The 24,419-nt window shown below is 42.5% G+C and overlaps 1 protein-coding gene across 1 annotated transcript in view; it reads right to left on the bottom strand.

The window, feature by feature from the left end:
• Window positions 1-21,362, bottom strand: part of LOC306741215 (sodium channel protein type 4 subunit alpha B-like) — a gene marked incomplete at its 5' end in the record, with an annotated part of 32,676 nt that extends 11,314 nt beyond the window's left edge. Inside the window, 22 exons of the mRNA XM_079223466.1 lie at window positions 1-111; window positions 213-335; window positions 462-635; window positions 1,264-1,418; window positions 1,575-1,623; window positions 7,485-7,603; window positions 8,863-9,028; window positions 10,209-10,565; window positions 10,670-10,759; window positions 10,845-10,916; window positions 11,057-11,283; window positions 11,688-11,751; window positions 11,824-12,027; window positions 12,109-12,247; window positions 12,319-12,382; window positions 12,462-12,674; window positions 13,032-13,111; window positions 14,643-14,771; window positions 16,339-16,466; window positions 16,896-17,033; window positions 20,847-21,027; window positions 21,232-21,362. The exon at window positions 1-111 is cut by the window's left edge and continues 174 nt beyond it. Coding sequence (XP_079079592.1) covers window positions 1-111; window positions 213-335; window positions 462-635; window positions 1,264-1,418; window positions 1,575-1,623; window positions 7,485-7,603; window positions 8,863-9,028; window positions 10,209-10,565; window positions 10,670-10,759; window positions 10,845-10,916; window positions 11,057-11,283; window positions 11,688-11,751; window positions 11,824-12,027; window positions 12,109-12,247; window positions 12,319-12,382; window positions 12,462-12,674; window positions 13,032-13,111; window positions 14,643-14,771; window positions 16,339-16,466; window positions 16,896-17,033; window positions 20,847-21,027; window positions 21,232-21,362 — 3,114 coding nt within the window. The remainder of the gene's footprint in view (window positions 112-212; window positions 336-461; window positions 636-1,263; window positions 1,419-1,574; window positions 1,624-7,484; window positions 7,604-8,862; window positions 9,029-10,208; window positions 10,566-10,669; window positions 10,760-10,844; window positions 10,917-11,056; window positions 11,284-11,687; window positions 11,752-11,823; window positions 12,028-12,108; window positions 12,248-12,318; window positions 12,383-12,461; window positions 12,675-13,031; window positions 13,112-14,642; window positions 14,772-16,338; window positions 16,467-16,895; window positions 17,034-20,846; window positions 21,028-21,231) is intronic.
• Between the last annotated feature and the right edge of the window lie 3,057 nt (window positions 21,363-24,419).

Below are 24,419 nucleotides of genomic sequence, written 5' to 3' on the forward strand. Positions count from 1 at the left end.
TCCAGCAAACAGATTTACTCCCAGGATGCTGAAGACCATCCAGAGGACCAGAACCACCAACAGGAAGTCCAGCATGGACGGGACGGTCCGGACCAGAGCTTCCACCACCACCTGCACACAGACAGGAGAAGGGGGAGACAGGTCATACTATCTGATTGTTACTTGCTGCCTGTCTGTCTGTTTATCTGTCTGTCTTTAAAGAGTGGTCTCACCCTCAGGCCCTGGATGCGAGAAATAACCCTCAGGAGCCCCAAAGCCCTCAAAGTCCTCAAAAACTGAAAGGCTCCCATTCCAGAGAGTCCAAAGATGTCAGCTGCCAGAGATACCAGAGACACCTGGAAGATACAACAGTGTTAACATCAATACTGTGACCAGATTAACCAGTAATAACTAGCAGAAACAATACTGGGACCAGTTAAATAAATTATTACCAATAATCAATGTTATGGAATCATTCTTACCTGTAAAATGAGGAAGTCAATCCAGCTCCAGGCGTCGCTGAAGTATTTCTTGACTCCGAAAGCGAGCCATTTGAGAAACATTTCCATCAGGAAAAGACAGGTGAACACCTGATCTGCTCTCGCTACAACCGTCTTCAACACCTGACGGTGCTGCAGGTGAACGTCCTCAAACACCTGTTCACAAACACATTGATTTAGGGCCTGACCAGGTGTGTGAAGGTCCTCAAACAAACTGATGTTAGGGTCTGACCAGGTGTGTGTAGGCCCTCAAACACACTGATGTTAGGGTCTGACCAGGTGTGTGTAGGCCCTCAAACACACTGATGTTAGGGCCTGACCAGGTGTGTGTAGGCCCTCAAACACACTGATGTTAGGGCCTGACCAGGTGTGTGTAGGCCCTCAAACACACTGATCACCCATATTCTGAATGTTGACTGAATATTAATAATTAATAATGATAATGTTGATCTTCACCAGAATAATATTAACAATATATAATACTGTATTTTTGCATTCAATAGAACATTAATAATAATATAGACTATTGTATTGTTTGTATTTCCAGAATATTAAGAATAATGCTATATAATATTTTATTTTGTTTTTATTAGAATATTATTAATAATACTACATAATATTCTATGTTTGTATTTACCAGAATAGTAATGATAATATAAAATACCATATTTCTGTCTTTACCAGAATAATGATAATAATAATAATAATAATAATAATAATAATAATAATAATAATAATAATAACATTGTCTTTACCAGAATTATAATAATATAATTGTCTTTACCATAGCTGCACTGCTCAGCACGATGATGATGATGATGATGCTCTCAAAGCATGTGTGCTGCACAATGGATAGACATGCTCTCCTGAAGTTAGACCAGACCCTCCCTCTGCCGCGGGACGTGTCTACGTCCAGGAACGGACAGCACCGGTAACACTCTGAAGGACACACACACACACACACACACACACACACACACACACACACACACACACACACACACACACACACACACACACACACACAGGTCTCAGGGCTGCTGCTGATCCCGGATCAGCTGCTGCTCTTCATCACGTTCACAGAGGGACTCCTACTATCGCTGCAGCAGTCCTCAGGCGGGTCCTCGCGGTCTGCAGGGGGTCTCTGAAGGAACACATGCAGGTTATTATATTTACTTTATTATATTCCTGCATGCAGCCACTGTTCATGCTCAGAATGGTACGGTCCAGGTTCTGACCCGTGAATGAGATGCAAGCAGTTTGAAACGCTCAGTGATGACATGAAGTGGTGAAGATGGAGACCCTCCTCACCACTTCATGTGCTGCTGGTTGTTTACAATAATTCATGAAATAACAGGAAATAGAAATAGAAGCCTGCACCTGAACACAGACGTCCAGAGACATTGACCCTCTGTCATGTTCATGTAAAGTGCTGTAACTCTGTCACTGTTCCTTCTGGTCACATGACATCTATTCTTCTGTCCATCCAGGAGAGGATCCTCCTCTGTTGCTCTATGAAGGTTCTTCCTGTTTTTACTATCTTGTTTGCCTTTACAGCTGAACTCAGGATTTCAGGCTTCTCATTTGCAGGAAACTTTCTGATGTTGTTCAGTCAGCGTTGTGTCACCAGAAAATAAGATGGACTTAATTAGCTCGACGTTTCAGTATGCATCCTTTTAATAATAATAATAATAATAATAATAATAATAATAATAATAATAATATTAGGTAATAATACTTAAAATGCTGATGTTGTTTTTGAAAGACTCTGTCCCAACTGGGTTGGATAAACATCCTATTAATTCATCTTCATTTCATTTCATTTAGTTGAGGCTTTTATCCAAAGAGACTTACAATAGTTCATTCCACCATGAGGACAAACTCAGAACAACAAGTGTTATCAGTAAGAGACATGTAAGAGCTGCTAGGTGCTGCTAGGTGCTACTAGGTGCTACTAGGTGCTGCTAGGTGCTACTAGGTGCTACTAGGTGCTGCTAGGTGCTACTAGGTGCTGCTAGGTGCTGCTAGGTGCTACTAGGTGCTGCTAGGTGCTACTAGGTGCTGCTAGGTGCTGCTAGGTGCTGCTAGGTGCTACTAGGTGCTACTAGGTGCTGCTAGGTGCTACTAGGTGCTACTAGGTGCTACTCGGTGCTGCTAGGTGCTACTAGGTGCTGCTAGGTGCTACTAGGTGCTGCTAGGTGCTACCTTCCTTATCCAAGGTGGAGTCTGAAAGATGTGTTTTTACTTTGGGTTTACAGAACAGAGACTTTAACTCCAGCTGATTTCCTTTGCTTTCAGTCACTGAAAACAGTTCAGATAAGAAAAGACAGAACAGACTAACAATGTAGTAGACTAGTACATCAGATACTATAGTACTCTAGTAGACTAGTACATCAGATACTATAGTACTCTAGTAGACTAGTACATCAGATACTATAGTACTCTAGTAGACTAGTACATCAGATACTATAGTACTCTAGTAGACTAGTACATCAGATACTATAGTACTCTAGTAGACTAGTACATCAGACACTATAGTACTCTAGTAGACTAGTACATCAGATACTATAGTACTCTAGTAGACTAGTACATCAGACACTATAGTACTCTAGTAGACTAGTACATCAGACACTATAGTACTCTAGTAGACTAGTACATCAGACACTATAGTACTCTAGTAGACTAGTACATCAGATACTATAGTACTCTAGTAGACCTAGTACATCAGATACTATAGTACTCTAGTAGACTAGTACATCAGACACTATAGTACTCTAGTAGACTAGTACATCAGATACTATAGTACTCTAGTAGACTAGTACATCAGATACTATAGTACTCTAGTAGACTAGTACATCAGATACTATAGTACTCTAGTAGACTAGTACATCAGATACTATAGTACTCTAGTAGACTAGTACATCAGACACTATAGTACTCTAGTAGACTAGTACATCAGACACTATAGTACTCTAGTAGACCTAGTACATCAGATACTATAGTACTCTAGTAGACTAGTACATCAGACACTATAGTACTCTAGTAGACCTAGTACATCAGATACTATAGTACTCTAGTAGACTAGTACATCAGATACTATAGTACTCTAGTAGACCTAGTACATCAGATACTATAGTACTCTAGTAGACCTAGTACATCAGATACTATAGTACTCTAGTAGACTAGTACATCAGACACTATAGTACTCTAGTAGACTAGTACATCAGACACTATAGTACTCTAGTAGACCTAGTACATCAGATACTATAGTACTCTAGTAGACCTAGTACATCAGATACTATAGTACTCTAGTAGACCTAGTACATCAGACACTATAGTACTCTAGTAGACTAGTACATCAGATACTATAGTACTCTAGTAGACTAGTACATCAGACACTATAGTACTCTAGTAGACCTAGTACATCAGATACTATAGTACTCTAGTAGACTAGTACATCAGATACTATAGTACTCTAGTAGACCTAGTACATCAGATACGATAATACTCTAGTAGACCTAGTACATCAGACACTATAGTACTCTAGTAGACTAGTACATCAGATACTATAGTACTCTAGTAGACCTAGTACATCAGATACGATAATACTCTAGTAGACCTAGTACATCAGATACTATAGTACTCTAGTAGACTAGTACATCAGATACTATAGTACTCTAGTAGACCTAGTACATCAGATACGATAATACTCTAGTAGACCTAGTACATCAGACACTATAGTACTCTAGAAGACTAGTACATCAGACACTATAGTACTCTAGTAGACTAGTACATCAGATACTATAGTACTCTAGTAGACCTAGTACATCAGATACTATAGTACTCTAGTAGACTAGTACATCAGACACTATAGTACTCTAGTAGACCTAGTACATCAGATACTATAGTACTCTAGTAGACCTAGTACATCAGACACTATAGTACTCTAGTAGACTAGTACATCAGACACTATAGTACTCTAGTAGATTAGTACATCAGACACTATAGTACTCTAGTAGACCTAGTACATCAGATACTATAGTACTCTAGTAGACTAGTACATCAGATACTATAGTACTCTAGTAGACTAGTACATCAGATACTATAGTACTCTAGTAGACTAGTACATCAGACACTATAGTACTCTAGTAGACTAGTACATCAGACACTATAGTACTCTAGTAGACTAGTACATCAGATACTATAGTACTCTAGTAGACTAGTACATCAGATACTATAGTACTCTAGTAGACTAGTACATCAGATACTATAGTACTCTAGTAGACTAGTACATCAGATACTAAAGTACTCTAGTAGACTAGTACATCAGACACTATAGTACTCTAGTAGACCTAGTACATCAGACACTATAGTACTCTAGTAGACTAGTACATCAGACACTATAGTACTCTAGTAGACTAGTACATCAGATACTATAGTACTCTAGTAGACTAGTACATCAGATACTATAGTACTCTAGTAGACCTAGTACATCAGACACTATAGTACTCTAGTAGACTAGTACATCAGATACTATAGTACTCTAGTAGACTAGTACATCAGACACTATAGTACTCTAGTAGACCTAGTACATCAGACACTATAGTACTCTAGTAGACTAGTACATCAGACACTATAGTACTCTAGTAGACCTAGTACATCAGATACTATAGTACTCTAGTAGACTAGTACATCAGATACTATAGTACTCTAGTAGACTAGTACATCAGATACTATAGTACTCTAGTAGACTAGTACATCAGACACTATAGTACTCTAGTAGACCTAGTACATCAGACACTATAGTACTCTAGTAGACTAGTACATCAGACACTATAGTACTCTAGTAGACCTAGTACATCAGATACTATAGTACTCTAGTAGACTAGTACATCAGATACTATAGTACTCTAGTAGACTAGTACATCAGACACTATAGTACTCTAGTAGACTAGTACATCAGACACTATAGTACTCTAGTAGACCTAGTACATCAGACACTATAGTACTCTAGTAGACCTAGTACATCAGATACTATAGTACTCTTGTAGACTACTACATCAGACACTATAGTACTCTAGTAGACTAGTACATCAGACACTATAGTACTCTAGTAGACCTAGTACATCAGACACTATAGTACTCTAGTAGACCAGTACATCAGACACTATAGTACTCTAATAGACCTAGTACATCAGACACTATAGTACTCTAGTAGACTAGTACATCAGACACTATAGTATTCTAGTAGACCTAGTACATCAGCTACTATAGTACTCTAGTAGACCTAGTACATCAGACGCTATAGTACTCTAGTAGACTAGTACATCAGATGCTATAGTACTCTAGTAGACTAGTACATCAGACACTATAGTACTCTAGTAGACCTAGTACATCAGACACTATAGTACTTTAGTAGACTAGCACATCAGACACTATAGTACTCTAGTAGACCTAGTACATCAGACACTATAGTACTCTAGTAGACTAGTACATCAGACACTATAGTACTCTAGTAGACCTAGTACATCAGATACTATAGTACTCTAGTAGACTAGTACATCAGACACTATAGTACTCTAGTAGACCTAGTACATCAGATACTATAGTACTCTAGTAGACTAGTACATCAGATACTATAGTACTCTAGTAGACCTAGTACATCAGACACTATAGTACTCTAGTAGACTAGTACATCAGATACTATAGTACTCTAGTAGACCTAGTACATCAGACACTATAGCACTCTAGTAGACTATTACATCAGATACTATAGTACTCTAGTAGACTAGTACATCAGACACTATAGTACTCTAGTAGACTAGTACATCAGATACTATAGTACTCTAGTAGACTAGTACATCAGACACTATAGTACTCTAGTAGACTAGTACATCAGATACTATAGTACTCTAGTAGACTAGTACATCAGATACTATAGTACTCTAGTAGACTAGTACATCAGACACTATAGTACTCTAGTAGACTAGTACATCAGATACTATAGTACTCTAGTAGACCTAGTACATCAGATACTATAGTACTCTAGTAGACTAGTACATCAGATACTATAGTACTCTAGTAGACTAGTACATCAGATACTATAGTACTCTAGTAGACCTAGTACATCAGATACTATAGTACTCTAGTAGACTAGTACATCAGACACTATAGTACTCTAGTAGACTAGTACATCAGATACTATAGTACTCTAGTAGACTAGTACATCAGATACTATAGTACTCTAGTAGACCTAGTACATCAGACACTATAGTACTCTAGTAGACTAGTACATCAGATACTATAGTACTCTAGTAGACTAGTACATCAGACACTATAGTACTCTAGTAGACTAGTACATCAGATACTATAGTACTCTAGTAGACTAGTACATCAGATACTATAGTACTCTAGTAGACTAGTACATCAGATACTATAGTACTCTAGTAGACTAGTACATCAGATACTATAGTACTCTAGTAGACTAGTACATCAGACACTATAGTACTCTAGTAGACCTAGTACATCAGATACTATAGTACTCTAGTAGACTAGTACATCAGACACTATAGTACTCTAGTAGACTAGTACATCAGATACTATAGTACTCTAGTAGACTAGTACATCAGATACTATAGTACTCTAGTAGACTAGTACATCAGACACTATAGTACTCTAGTAGACTAGTACATCAGATACTATAGTACTCTAGTAGACCTAGTACATCAGACACTATAGTACTCTAGTAGACTAGTACATCAGACACTATAGTACTCTAGTAGACTAGTACATCAGATACTATAGTAATATTGCAGAGAAAGCTTCAGTCAGGGTCCAAGGGGTCCAGCAGTCTGAGGTAGAGATCATCTACTGTTGTCGTTTAGTTACTATCTTTTCATTTACTCCGTTCTTCTTTCTTGATCCATTAGTTACAGTTGAGGTTGTGAACTGGCTACATTATAAATTTACAAATATGGATGTTTAAATTAAAATTGATGAAATTACTTTTTTCTCCTTTTCTTCGTCATCTTCGGACATTTTCTCGGGGTCGGCGGTGGGCGCCCACCAGGAGGCGCTGGTCAGGGTGCCGTGGTCACCTTTCTTGCTGGGGACTTCCTTATTGTCTACCAATAAAAGAACAAGATAAAGTAAATTACATAGTCATACATTATTATTTATGGTGGTCTATTTAACACTTACTATGAACGGTTTAACCTCTTAGCGTTCCTGTAGAATTTGCCCAAAAACGTCTATCCAGGTAAACCCAAAGTAAATTGCAAGCTGTATTTGAACTATTTGGAGTAAATGCATGGTCTTGGTCTCTTTTGAAAGGTAACACTGAAGCTTTTTCCCCTTAATAGTCAGAATCACTTTAAGTGCTGCTGACACTGAGTTATATGAGTTTGAACACACTAAAGTATAAGGTTTTTATTTCTGCCTGAACATTTCTTTGTAAATAGATGCCTGTAGATGACTATAAATGTGATTTATGGACTGGAAAACACAATGGGACCATTGCCTGAAGCCTTTTCTAGTCCAAGTAAAAAGCAGATAACAATATCACAAAAAAATTATATTTTACACATGTTTTTCTAATGAAATGTTTAGGCGTTTTTCCATTTTGAGACTGAAAATATTCATGATATATAAACTATATACCTATTAAAAGAGCTTATAGTCTTGCAAACTTATAGAGGTACTATTCATATTTACTACCAGTATTGCTGACACAGAGAAAATGAAGTATAACTGCATTTTCGTGCTAATTCAATGCCAAACTGAGGCTCTATCAGCAGCTGGTCTGTTCTCATGAAGCTGAAGCCTGTTGGGATCATCTCCAACCCCTCTTGTTTAGACCCAATTTTTAGGCAATTTCATTGGCTGCACGAAACGCCAGGTGACAGGTTTGATCCACGTAAGGAGACAGAGGCTGAGCCTGTTCAACGTAGACTCTAGTTGGGTAATGTAGCCTGTCAGTCAGGACATGAAGCTCCTATTGGTTCAAGTGAGGTTTCATTAGAAAGGTTAGATTTCGGCGGACATTTTTGTGCTCTTATGCAAACTTCCTACATTAACGTGAACTGTAGCTGCTGTGGTGGCCTGATCTTGAGTGCAAAGTTGGAATCACAAGAATCGTAGGTTCCCCGAAACTATAAATAGATGTACAGTTTACAATATAATGTACAGTAAAGGACGCCCGCGGGACGGTGGAACACTAGGGAACTGAAAAACAAACGAGAAATGCCAAAAGCTGGAAAAATACAAACTAGAGAACAAACACAAAACATCACAATCAAACAAAAGTAAATACACTTTCAATACTTTCAACGATAGAAACGTTTATAAGTAAATTTATGAATTGTTGGCTTTGGTTTGGTCCTACCTGTGTGGTCTGGGTTGACATGTGTGCTCTTCCCCAGTAAAGCCCCCAAAGCCCTGTGGATCTGCCTGAAGGCCATCTTCACTTTGCTTTTTTCTTCTTCTTCTGGATCCGCCAGACAATCAGAGCTGAACGAGCTCAGCAACAAGCTCAGGAACAGATTCAGGACCTGAAACAAGGCCAGGAACAGATTTAACAACTGAAACCAGACCGGGAACAAATAACTAATTAAGGTTATGCAGCAGAGCCAGACTCAAGAACATATTCAGGACCTTCGACGAGCGAAGAGATACATTCAGGCACAGATACAGGACCTGCAATAAGGCCAGGAAGAGATTAAGGACCGGTACATGCAACACCTTGAACTCAACCACTTATACTTCTTACTTTTTTACTTCTCGAATGACCAACACCCCCAACCTTTGACCTCAGTATTTGACCTTGTATTTTTCACAGAGTACAAAGTTACTAAACAGTCTCTTTGTTCAGTTTCAAACATGCTGAATTAAGTTAAACGTTCTCACACTAAAGATGTGTGTCATATGGGTGTGTCTCATCTCCCTTTATGTTGTTATGGTTTATTTACATGCAGATTATAATCGGATCATAAAAATATGCAGACAACAGTTTGTGAAACATCACACAACTTGTGTTGACTTGATATGTTTTATTGTAATGTGACAAAATAGTTGATTAAAAAGATGATAATCAGAAACATGGCTCAGACTGAAGAGCTCGTCCAGTTTAACTCTTTCATTAAAGCTTCTGTAAATCAAGCAAAATACAATAGAAAAGTGAGGGCTGAAGCTGCAGTTCAACACCAGAGAGAATATCAAATACGTCAGTTTGGTCACTTTACAGCAGTGTGATCACTTTACAGCAGTTTTCAGCAACAGCAATGTAACGTTGGTAGGTTGCCAGCCGGTTTAACAGATTATTGAAAGTATTTCCAAGTTATAGCAACGGTTATTTACATGATCTGCGTTTGATTTCATGATCGCCTGTTCTCGTGAACGGCCAAATGATACATCACTTTAAATGTTGCCACCGCAAGGAATTGTGGGTCGGCATTATCTCTTTTCCTTTCGTAAAGGAAGGTCCAGTGGTTCCTATGCTAAAGGGGCTAAGTTAGGAAGCATTGAAGCTCCTTTCCTTTGCGTTTGGACAATTCGACCGGCACTTATCATGGCGGCCACTTAGGTACCTCCGGGTCATTTCGGTCAGTTAGGAAGGTTCCTAACCAAAAAGGACTCTTCGACCGCAGCCTTAGCTACAGCTGACCTGCTGGACTGGAGTAACATACAGGATCCAGGCTCAGGTCAGAATAGGTCAACCGAGCCGAGACTCACCAGCAGGTTTCCGATGACCAGGACCATGGAGAAAAAGATCAGACACGTGATCTCATCTGAGACCTCCATGGAGTCCCACATGATTTGGATCACCTCTCCAAACAGGACCCTGATGATGATGAGGAAGGAGTGGAAAAAGTCACAGAAATGCCAACGAGGAAGCTGGCAGTCCAGAGAGATGCGACAGACGCTGTCGTTGAAGCCCTGATGGAACAGCTGCATGCCAACCACACTGAAGATGAAGACCATGATGAGCAGAACGAGGATCAGGTTTCTCAGAGTCCTCACCGAGGTCCAGATAAGCTTCATGAACATGTGGAGGGATGGCCACCACCTGGCCAGCCTGAACACTCGCATCTGCACAGGAGACCAGTAACCAGTTTAACTTCATCTGCACAGGAGACCAGTAACCAGTTTAAAGTACTTCATCTGCACAGGAGACCAGTAACCAGCTCACTGACCACTACAAACCAGCGGAGACCGTGAGTATCAAAGGTCAACTGCAGCAGGCTGACAGCAACGATGATGCTGTCAAAGATGTTCCAGCCCACCTGTAACCATAACAACATACACACGTTACCATGGGAACATCTGTCAGTCATCCACACTGAGCTGGTGTCAAACAGGAAGTCTGACCTGGAAGTATCTGTACGGGTCCATGGCAACAAGTTTGAGGAGCATCTCGACTGTGAAGATCAATGTGAATACCTGAGCGAGGTCAGGGTTCAGGGGTCAGAGGTTCAAGGTCAGGGGTGAGAGGTACACGGCATATATATATATATATATATATATATATATATATATATATATATATATATATGAATGAGAGAGAGAGAGAGAACACTGACCAGATCTGCTTCGTTCAGCGTCCGTTCAAAGAGCTCCGTCATGGGGTAATGCTCCATGCACATGAAGAAGATGTTGATGATGAGGCAGATGAGGACCCCGAGGTTAAAGAACGGGCTTGTGATGAAGCTGTAGAGCCGCTGTTTGAGCCACCGCCAGCAGCCACAGCAGTTCCACTTCAGGAAGAAGTCGGCAAAGACGAACCAACATGGAGAACAGGACCTCTGGGCTGTAGGGTTAGGAAGCCATCTTTACTCTGGTCAGGAGAGTGTTAACTGAGCTATAGAACCCTAACCCTACTTATGGGTTAGGGTTCTATAGGGGTAAGGAACTATCTTTACTCTGACCAGGAGAGTGTTAACTGAGCTATAGAACCCTAACCCTACATATAGAAGGAAGCATCTCTTCAGCTTGTGAGAGACACACTGTTGACTCGGAGAGCGCTGCGAAAAAAAATCCAATGAGTCTGGACTGTTAGTCGAGGCACAAATGGCCAAATAAAGACCTTGAACCTTGAAACAGACCTTATTTCAGTTATCAAACCAAAACACTGACTTTGAGCTGAAGGAAGTGGAAGTGAATACTTGATAACTCACAAGTATACAAATCATGAGTGTGTGTTTGTGTGTGTACCTTCGACACTCTCTGTGTTTTCACCATCAGGTTCAGGTGAGAGCGCCGCCCTGCAGGCCGCCTGCTGTAACAGCAACACCATTTTAATAAAGGTTTAATTTATCTAAACAATGTGTGAGAACTGAAACGATCTCACCTCCCCTTCCTCGCTCCTCTTTATCGCTTCCAGGATCTGAGCGAACTCTTCTTCTCTCCGTTTGAGCTCGGTGAAGCCGGCTTCCTCCCGCTCACTGGACAGCGTGGCAACGACCGCCACAGTGAGGCTGAAGATGCAGAAGCAGCCGGGGAAGAAGACGAGCACGAAGAAGGTCAGGTAGGTTGTACCTGATGCTCGTAACGTCTGCAGACAGAGAGACAGGTGAGAAAGAGTCAGGTGAGAGGAAGAGACCCAGGTTGAAGACGATGGTCACGTTATACTGACCAGCTGCACCAGGTTTTCCCAGTAATGGCTCATCAGTCTGACCACAGACAGCAGAGACCAACCGAAGGAGTCAAAGTTGGTGTAGCCGTAGTCTGGGTTGTTTCCCACCTTCAGACAGATGTAGCCCTCCGGACAGCGCCTAAACACATCATCATATTCATCTTCTCCATCCTTTCTCATTATTAGCAAGTGTCTGTATCGTGAACGTACCCGGAGTCAGAGGCGTTTCCACACACCAGCGCGTCCAGCTGACTATGCAGGAAGTAGTGATTATCTGCCAGAGAGACAGCAGCTGAAATGTAGCAGTCAGACAAACACTGTACAGCTAAATAGCATCTTCATCTTCATCATACCAGGGTTGTTAATGCTCTCCTGGTAATTGATCCCAGTGCTTCCTGTCACATTGTCCACTTCGGTCCATTGGATGACACATTTGCTCTTCAGATATCCCATGAAAAGCGTCATACCAGCCAGAGCCAAGACGCTGAGGACGGGCACCACCAGCACCAGGACATTAGCGAGTCCCTTCAGTGATCGGACGAGAGCTCCGACAGTCGTCTTCAGACCTGAGAGGGGACGGGTTGAAAACTTGACCGACTACATCAGCATTCATGAGAACAGCCTCGTCATAACCCCGTAGAAGAGCAATGTGCAACATCTGACCACAGGGAGCAGCATTTCACCGACACTGGTCCATCTAAATGTACAGTCATTGGTTGTGAAGTAAAGCCAAAGACCTAACAGCAGAACAGGAATGTGTACGAGCCGACCAAACTGCTGGCTCTGATTGCCGGTCAGAATAATAAGCTGTCATGTGATCTTCCCTTATGAATGAAAGTTTAAGTCAGCCATCTGTGTTTACTGAGCGAGATACATTGAAGTGGTAGAAATGAGAAACGACTCATATATATCGTTTCACTGACCCGGGATGAATGTGATGATCTTCAGGACTCGAGCAACTGTCTTCAGCACTATGCCTAAATCTACAAACGCTGTTAGGAGTCTGAAACACATCATCATCATCATCATCATCATCATCATCATCATCATCAACATGATCATCATCAACAGTGTTGTATTAATGGCTAATACATGATCTGGCTGAGGGAACTGTTGAAAACTATCCTTTTGAAAAATACATACGACTACAAAGAGACACAAGATTACTACAAAGACACACATGATGACTACAAAGACACACATGATGACTACAAAGAGATACATAACGACTACAAAGAGATACATGATGACTACAAAGAGATACATAACGACCACAAAGAGATACATGATGACTACAAAGACACACATGATGACTACAAAGAGATACATAACGAATACAAAGAGATACATGATGACTACAAAGAGATACATAACGACTACAAAGAGATACATGATGACTACAAAGAGATACATAACGACTACAAAGACACACATGATGACTACAAAGAGATACATGATGACTACAAAGAGATACATAACGACTACAAAGAGATACATGATGACTACAAAGAGATACATAACGACTACAAAGAGATACATAACGACTACAAAGACACACATGATGACTACAAAGAGATACATGATGACTACAAAGAGATACATAACGACTACAAAGAGACACATGATGACTACAAAGAGATACATAACGACTACAAAGAGACACATGACGACTACAAAGAGACACATGATGACTACAAAGAGACACATGACGACTACAAAGAGATACATAACGACTACAAAGACACACATGACAACTACAAAGAGACACATGACGACTACATGACGACTATAAAGACACACATGACGACTACAAAGAGATACATGATGACTACAAAGAGATACATAACGACTACATGACGACTACAAAGACACACATGATGACTACAAAGAGATACATAACGACTACAAAGAGACACATGACGACTACAAAGAGACACATGACGACTACAAAGAGATACATGACGACTACAAAGACACACATGATGACTACAAAGAGATACATGATGACTACAAAGAGATACATAACGACTACAAAGAGACACATGATGACTACAAAGAGACACATGATGACTACAAAGAGACACATGACGACTACAAAGAGATACATAACGACTACAAAGAGACACATGACAACTACAAAGAGACACATGACGACTACACGACGACTATAAAGACACACATGATGACTACAAAGAGATACATGATGACTACAAAGAGATACATAACGACTACAAAGACACACATGATGACTACAAAGAGATACATAACGACTACAAAGAGACACATGACGACTACATGACGACTATAAAGACACACATGACGACTACAAAGAGATACATGATGACTACAAAGAGATACATAACGACTACATGACGACTACAAAGACACACATGATGACTACAAAGAGATACATAACGACTACAAAGAGACACATGACGACTACAAAGAGACACATGACGACTACAAAGAGACACATGACAACTATACATGACAAAGTTTGTGATGAAAATGTGTTGAACATTGTTGATTATTACCCTGTGATGATAACCACAACGTCCAGCCAGTTCCAGGGATCTCTAAGGAAGGTGAATTTCCCGACACAGAAACCTCTGGAAACAACCTTTATGATGGCTTCAAACGTGTAGATGGCTGTGAACACGTAGCTGTTTAAAGACGGAAAAATACAGACGTGTAAAGACAGAAGTCGTTTCAAATGGAACACCGTTGGAACAAACACACTCCCATTGTAAAGTTAAGAAAAAGAGCATAGCATTTAGCATAGCATGTAGCAAAGCCTACACTAAGGGTCAGATGTTTTCATTGAAGACTTTATGTGAGTAGCTAGTTTTATTTGAATAATCTGAATGTTATTTGGTTCCAGTTTTTTTTTCCCAGGAGATGATTCAATCCTTTTCTGTTTTAAATCATGTTGTTCACGATGAGGTTACTGAAATATAACCATCTTATGAATGAAAACGTAATATTAAGTAATATTATATTATGTGTGTGGACAACAGTCTGATCCGAGCAAACTACATTCAGGCGATTCTTACAACCTGGTAGGTAATGTTCAATAACTGTGAAGCGTTCGGCACACCTCATGGCCTTCTTTCAAAGAATATATCATATTTTACACTTTGTATTCATACTGACTACATCTTTGGAATAAAGTGTAAAATATTTACACATATTAATAGTATTTAGTACTTTTATGCTATGCATCAATACACGTCAACATCACGGCTCACACTGTTAACATTCTGGAGAACAGAGATTCAATTCAGCGCTTAAACTTCACAAAGAGGTCAAAGGTCAAACGGAACTTCAGTGACCTTTTATTTCCAGATGACTTTGTGAAGACTCTTTGTTCTCTTCAAGATACACTTGTATCACAATGTCTCTGTTATTTACAGATTAATTTGGTCGAGGCTCCTCCTCCTCTTTCTCCCTCCTCTTCCACCTCCTTCTCCTCCTCCTTCTCCTTCTCCTCCTCTTCCTCCTCTTCCACCTCCTATTCCTCCTTCTTCTCCTCTTCCTCCTCTTCCTCCTCCTCCTCTACCACCTCCTCCACTTCCTCCTCATATTCCTCTTCTTCCTCCTCCTCCTCCTCCTCCTCCTCCTCCTCCTCCTCCTCCTCCTCCTTCTCTTCCTCTGTGTGTGTGTGTGTGTGTGTTACTCACTCCACAGTCCTGGTCCATGCTGGAGGGTACGTCATCGTCATGAACACACAGTTGGTGAGAATCGTTAACATGATGAACCAACTGAATAAAGTTTGGATGAATTGAGGAAAAGCTCACAAACCCCCTTGAGAAGTTGTGTATGTCTCGGTGCTACGCGTGAAGATAATATATTTAATGTGAGCAGAGCAGCACATTGCAATCAACCTCAAGATACTTTTTTTTTTTGACTTCCTTCCCCCACCTTTCACAATAAAATACAAAAACATGACCAACATAGAACTCTCTGGATAGTGAGGCGGGAGTACAAACACACCCACATCAAGAAAGCCTAATCCCCTAACCCTAACCCCAAGACAGTCCTAACCCTAACCCCCTAACACTAATCCCCTAATCCCCTAACCTCCCGACCCTAATCCCCTAACACCCTAACCCCCAACCCACTAAACCCCTAACCCCATACCCCCTAACCCTAATGCCTACACAAATACACAAAACTACCAAACAACTGACAACATGAGGAAACCAGTGATAAGAAATTATGTGAGGTCACAGAGGATATGAGCTGGTGAGGATCTGAATGGACACGGTCCTCAGCAGGTTGAACGGACTCAGCAGAAACCAGACCGGCTCAGCATCAAACCTGTGAATGCTGTTGTCTTTACTGAGCACGATGAACGTCTGCAGAGAGACAGACAGGTCAGAGAGACAGAGAGACAGACAGGTCAGAGAGAGAGAGAGAGACAGGACAGAGAGACAGAGAGACAGACAAGTCAGAGAGACAGACAGGTCAGAGAGAGAGACAGAGAGAGACAGACAGAGAGACAGGTCAGAGAGAGAGACAGACAGAGAGACAGGTCAGAGAGAGAGAGAGAGACAGGTCAGAGAGACAGAGAGACAGACAGTTCAGAGGTCAGAAGATGTTTCTATCAGCTCGTCTTCTAAACCAGATTAAGAAAAGAAAGAAACATGCACTTCATTAATCCCCTTGGGAAATTCTTCTCTGCATTTGACCCATCCCTGGATGGGGGGCAGTGGGCGGCCCTGTGGGGCTCATCCCCCTGAGCTACAGCCGCCCTTCTATTCTATGAAAGAGAGAGACAGACAGACCTTCTGTGATTTGTAGAAGGGATCCAGTTCCTCCAATGGGGTGTTCAGAAGCTCAGGGGGCGGGTTTCCGTAGAAGAATGGGAGGGGCTTCCCGGCCTCCAGGTCTCTGGCTGGTTTGGCCTGGTTATTCTCTGTTACCTGTCAACCAGAGAACCAGCCAATCAGAGAGTAGGATTTGGTTTCATGCGTTATGTTGCTGAACTCTAATATGCATTTACATTCTTAAACTTAAAGATATCTTTAAAGTGCATTTTGTACATCCTTCTTCTTGCATTCGTCAGCATCAATGGCAGCCAGCCAATAGAGGGCCACCTTGAGCCACAAAAATAATAATAATAAATCATACAAATTGTCAATATTTGTGTTTTTGAAATATGGAATATAACCAGTAATATTTGTAAAATAGGATATCTGCGCAAAATATATGCTTTTCCTGCACGCCTTTTTCGACCTGTCTGCTGTCTGACGAGAACGCGCACCAAGAGAGGCGGGTCTAAGAAGCAGTTTAGCCAATTACTGATTAAAGATATAAATGAGTGACATACAATTTATCCAATCAGCACCCTAAAACTCCCGGTTCGGGAGTCTCGGGATCGCCTCTCTGCTGTTCGCGGATGATGTGGTCCTGTTTGCCTCCTCGGATTGTGACCTCCAGCATTCACTAGGGCGTTTTGCAGCCGAGTGTGAAGCGGCAGGGATGAGAGTTAGCGCCTCCAAATCTGAGGCCATGGTGCTCTGCCGGAAACCGGTGGATTGCTGCCTCCAGGTGGGGACAAACTGCCTACCCCAAGCGAAGGAGTTCAAGTATCTCGGGGTCTTGTTCACGAGTGAGGGTAAGGTGGAGCGGGAGATCGACAGGCGGATCGGTGCGGCTGCAGCAATAAAACAGGCGCTGTACCGGTCCGTCCTGGTGAAGAGGAGCTGAGCCGGAAGGCGAAGCTCTCCATTTACTGGTCGGTCTATGTTCCAACCCTCACCTATGGTCACGAACTCTGGGTCAAGACCCAAAGAACGAGGTCTCAGATACAAACGGCCAAAATGAGCTTCCTCCGTAGGGTGGCCGGGCTCAGCCTTAGAGATAGAGTAAGGAGCTCGGATATCAGGGGGAGCTTGGAGTCGAGTCGCTGCTCCTTCGTGCTGAAAGGAGTCAGCTGAGGTGTTCAGCATCTAGTCAGGATGCCTCCTGGACGCCCATTAGAGGTTTTCCAGGCTCGTCCAACTGGTAGGAGACCCCGGGGAAGACCGAGGACACGCTGGAGGGATCATATCTCCCGGCTGGCCTTGGAACGCCTCGGGGTCCCAGAATGAGCTGGAAAGTGTTGCAGGTGAGAGGGAAGCCTGGGTCGGCCTGCTGAACCTGCTGCCACCGCAACCCGACCCCGGATAAGCGGTTGAAAATGGATGGATGGATGGAGCACCCTAAAAAAAGCGAGTTCCCGTCTCTCGTTCTCGTCAGGGCTAGTCTCTCGAGGCGCCATTTTAACAACATGACAATGGCGAGTGCGACCACGAGACCTGCTCTTCAAAGAAGATCAAACGCTAACTCGGTAAAATCTCTCCTCCAACACCTGTTTGAGAGAAGAACTTTGGCGGAGAAACTAGAGGTAAAACACCTGGTCAATCGGACCTCACCATAAGACAACAGACTGGCGTGAAAGGGAAGCAAGCAGCTTCTGTAGAGACGGCTAAGCTACACCAGGACGGTTTGACTAAGCTAGCTGCTGGATGCAGTCGTGCTAATGCCGTGTTCACACCGGACGCGGCGCGAATTTGCGGCGCGACCAGTTTACATGTTAAGTCAATCCACAGACGCGCTGCGGCGCGAATTTGCGGCGCGACCAGTTTACATGTAAAGTCAATCCACAGATGCGCTGCGGCGCAAATTTGCAAATTTGCGGCGAGATAGACGCGTTGGAGGTGGCGCGAACAGAACGTTTGACCTGGGGCGAACAAAGCGAAGGACGCGGCGCAAATTCGCGTGAGTTGAATTCTCCCAACTCTGGCGGAGAAATCGCGTGACGCAAAGTTGCGGCAGCCAATCAGCGTTGAGAATCAGCGTTGAGAAGCTCCGCCCGTCACCACCGCCGTCTCCCCGTTTCTGAATGAAACTGCTGCTGCTCCGCCTGAACCAGCGCTGACAGCGGCTTCATTGAGACGCTGTTGTGGGACTACGGCTAATAGTATGAACCCAGACGCCATGGAGTTTGATGTTCCGACATATGTGGAGTTTGCACAACAAGTATAAAGCAGAACTGGTGGTTATTTCCATGCTGGATGGCATAATCGGTATCGTTTTACGGAGATACGCGAGACGCTGTTCCTGGAGGAGTCGGTGAAATTCACCGAGCTGTGTGCGGCTACGGATGATGTTATGAACCCGAACACGAGGGCGTTTCATGTTCCCACATGTTTGGGACTTCCACAACAAGTATAAAGCAGAACTAGTGGTTATTCATTCCATGGTCGATAGCGGAAATGAAAGCTTCGTCGCTTGTCTCTCACAGAGGCAAGCAACAGAGCTAAGCCACGCCCCTTTGGTCGCGCCGCGAATTCGTGTTTGGTGTGAACGCCCTCTTTCTACTCGCGCGAGTCAACTTCTGCGGTGGACGCGGCGCCGCAAATTCGCGTCGCGTCCGGTGTGAACACGGCATAACGCCGTAATTTGCTTTCCATGCTTTCTTTTAAAATAAACGTGGACTGATCCAGCATGGACAGATACAGCATGGTCAAGTAAGGGAAATGAAACACTTTAAAATTAAGAAAACATGAGAACACCAGGACACATGGATAACTCCGTCAAGCTACTGAGCTAGCATATCAAGCTTTTAACACATTTGATCCAGAATAATTGATTGTGTGAAGTTTTGTGAGCCTTGCATGACGAGACTGACTCCTCGGACAACCCTGGCATTTTCAAAAGATTGGCGGATGTTATTTCCTCTCAGTCAAAGACGGCACAAAACACGCTTTTGGACGGCATGCTGTCGGTTATTATATGATATGTAAGTAAGTTACCCAATTTGTGTTCTGGCTTTAGAAACTGTTTGTCAATCAATGTTGTTGTTTTTGTTGCATGGGTTTTGCCTGAGTCAAGCTACATTTATCTGGTTTCCTGGTTTAAGATGAGATGCTTTTATTTTGAAGGCTGCTCGCAAAGTTAAAAAGGAAGTCGCAATGTGCACGGAGTGAATGTCAAAAGCTATGGAAAATATGGTCAGTTTTTTTATACAAATTAGAAACAGTAACGGTATTAGCACTACGCAGAAGAGGCACAAGGTTAGTTAAAGTTGTAATAAATGTAATAGCTGTGTATGTTTTAAGGAAATTGGCGTGAGTGTTGGCTCTGTGTGTGTGTGTGTTTCTGTGTGTGTGTGCGTGTGCGCTTGTGCGTGTGTGTGTTTGTGTATGTGTATGTGTGTGTGCGTGTGTGTGTGTGTGTGCGTGTATGTGTGTGCGTGTGTGCGTGTGTGTGTGTGTGTGCGTGTATGTGTGTGCATGTGTGCGTGTGTGTGTGCATGTGTGTGTGTGTGTGCGTGTGTGTGTGCGTGTGCATGTGTGTGCGTGCTACTAATGCAAACGAGGAGTAAGCTAAGATAATTATCGTTTTTGTGCCTTTGTACAAAGCTCTTACGTTGGTTTTGGGAATTTATTAATACATTCGAAATCATCAGTCAAGTGCAGGACTATCTTTCAGAGGAGTATGCAACATGATATATATATATATATTTTTTTTATTAATATACTGAATTATATGAATAAGATGTCCTTATTATGTCAAAGTGTTGTAATAAATGTTGAATATTTAACTGCAAAGTAGTAATTGGTGATTGATTGTTTGCTGAAATTGATTAGATGGCCGACCAAAAAAAATTGACACAAGATGCCACTGGTCAGCATTGAGTCTGGACTCCTTGTTCTTGACAGCTGAAAGGTGATTGGTGTGTTTCGTACCTCTTTGCTCCTCCTCCTCGCCTGTAGCTCCACCTCCTCAGCTTCACGGTGTTGTTGGATCTTCCCAAGTGAAGCCGGTGTAAGGCGTCTGAAGACCTCCTCACCAACAGGGGGCAGCAGAGACGCCGTCCTGGTGTTCTGCAGCGCTGCCCGAACTTCACGGTCACCCAGCAAGCGACTCCTGTGTGGAGACAGACAGAGGTCATGTGACCTTCACTCTAACGTGACTACCTGTATGAGTCCTCCTCTTTTTCCACTCCACTGTCATCTACTCCTCCCTGTCTACTGGCTCACCACCCTCGCTCTCAAAATCACCTAAGTCACCTAAACCTTTGACAACATCAACCACTTCCTCCTCTCCCTCAGTATCTTCATCGTAATGGACCTCAACGCAGCCTTTGACACCATCATCATCCTCCTCTCCCTCCTCATTACTGGCACAGCCCTCCTTACTTCTCCGCCCACCAACACGACCACGCCCACTTTGACAACGTCATCCGCCACCACAGACTCCATTTCTACTACTACACCGACAACACACAGCTCTACATCTCCACCCACTCCATCACACCCACTACCTACTCCACCATCACTACCTACTCCACCATCACTACCAACTCCACCATCACTACCTACTACACCATCACTACCTACTAAACCATCACTACCTACTACACCATCACTACCTACTACACCATCACTACCTACTACACCATCACCACCTACTAAACCATCACTACCTACTCCACCATCACTACCAACTCCACCATCACTACCTACTACACCATCACTACCTACTACACCATCACCACCTACTAAACCATCACTACCTACTACACCATCACCACCTACTACACCATCACTACCTACTACACCATCACTACCTACTACACCATCACCACCTACTAAACCATCACTACCTACTACACCATCACCACCTACTACACCATCACTACCTACTACATAATCACTACCTACTACACCATCATTACCTACTACACCATCACCACCTACTAAACCATCACTACCTACTACACCATCACCACCTACTACACCAACACTACCTACTACACCATCACCACCTACTAAACCATCACTACCTACTACACCATCACCACCTACTACACCATCACTACCTACTACACCATCACTACCTACTACACCATCACTACCTACTAAGCCATCACCACCTACTAAACCATCACTACCTACTACACCATCACCACCTACTACACCATCACTACCTACTACACCATCACTACCTACTAAACCATCACCACCTACTAAACCATCACTACCTACTACACCATCACCACCTACTAAACCATCACTACCTACTACACCATCACTACCTACTAAACCATCACTACCTACTACACCATCACTACCTACTAAACCATCACTCCCTACTACACCATCACTACCTACTAAACCATCACTACCTACTAAACCATCGCTACCTTCACCAACATCACTACCTACTCCACCATCACTACCTACTCCACCATCACTACTTACTACACCATCACTACCTACTAAACCATCACTACCTACTCCACCATCACTACCTACTAAACCATCACTACCTACTACATCATCACTACCTACTAAACCATCACTACCTACTACACCATCACTACCTACTAAACCATCACTACCTACTACACCATCACTACCTACTAAACCATCACTACCTACTAAACCATCGCTACCTTCACCAACATCACTACCTACTCCACCATCACTACCTACTCCACCATCACTACTTACTACACCATCACTACCTACTAAACCATCACTACCTACTCCACCATCACTACCTACTAAACCATCACTACTTACTACACCATCACTACCTACTAAACCATCACTACCTACTCCACCATCACTACCTACTAAACCATCACTACCTACTACATCATCACTACCTACTAAACCATCACTACCTACTACACCATCACTACCTACTAAACCATCACTACCTACTACACCATCACTACCTACTAAACCATCACTACCTACTACACCATCACTACCTACTACACCATCACTACCTTCACCAACATCACTACCTACTACACCATCACTACCTACTCCACCATCACTACTTACTACACCATCACTACCTACTACACCATCACTACCTACTACACCATCACTACCTACTCCACCATCACTACTTACTACACCATCACTACCTACTAAACCATCACTACCTACTCCACCATCACTACCTACTAAACCATTACTACTTACTACACCATCACTACCTACTAAACCATCACTACCTACTACACCATCACTACCTACTAAACCATTACTACTTACTACACCATCACAACCTACTAAACCATCACTACCTACTAAACCATCACTACCTACTACACCATCACTACCTACTAAACCATCACTACCTACTACATCATCACTACCTACTAAACCATCACTACCTACTACATCATCACTACCTACTAAACCATCGCTACCTACTACACCATCACTACCTTCACCAACATCACTACCTACTCCACCATCACTACCTACTCCACCATCACTACTTACTACACCATCACTACCTACTAAACCATCACTACCTACTAAACCATCACTACCTACTACACCATCACTACCTTCACCAACATCACTACCTACTACACCATCACTACCTACTACACCATCACTACTTACTACACCATCACTACCTACTAAACCATCACTACCTACTAAACCATCACTACCTACTCCACCATCACTACCTACTAAACCATCACTAACTACTACATCATCACTACCTACTAAACCATCACTACCTACTACACCATCACTACCTACTAAATCATCACTACCTACTACACCATCACTACCTACTAAACCATCACTACCTACTACACCATCACTACCTTCACCAACATCACTACCTACTAAACCATCACTACCTACTAAACCATCACTACCTACTCCACCATCACTACCTACTAAACATCACTACCTAGTACATCATCACTACCTACTAAACCATCACTACCTACTAAACCATCACTAACTACTACACCATCACTACCTTCACCAACATCACTACCTACTCCACCATCACTACCTACTACACCATCACTACCTACTACACCATCACTACCTACTACATCATCACTACCTACTAAACCATCACTAACTACTACACCATCACTAACTACTACACCATCACTACCTACTACACCATCACTACCTACTCCACCATCACTACCTACTACACCATCACTACCTACTACACCATCACTACCTACTACATCATCACTACCTACTAAACCATCACTACCTACTAAACCATCACTAACTACTACACCATCACTACCTACTACACCATCACTACCTACTCCACCATCACTACCTACTACACCATCACTACCTACTACACCATCACTACCTACTAAACCATCACTAACTACTACACCATCACTAACTACTACACCATCACTACCTTCACCAACATCACTACCTACTCCACCATCACTACCTACTACACCATCACTACCTACTACACCATCACTACCTACTAAACCATCACTAACTACTACA

Source organism: Taurulus bubalis (assembly GCF_910589615.1).
Source record: "Taurulus bubalis genome assembly, chromosome: 9".
NCBI lineage: Eukaryota > Metazoa > Chordata > Actinopteri > Perciformes > Cottidae > Taurulus > Taurulus bubalis.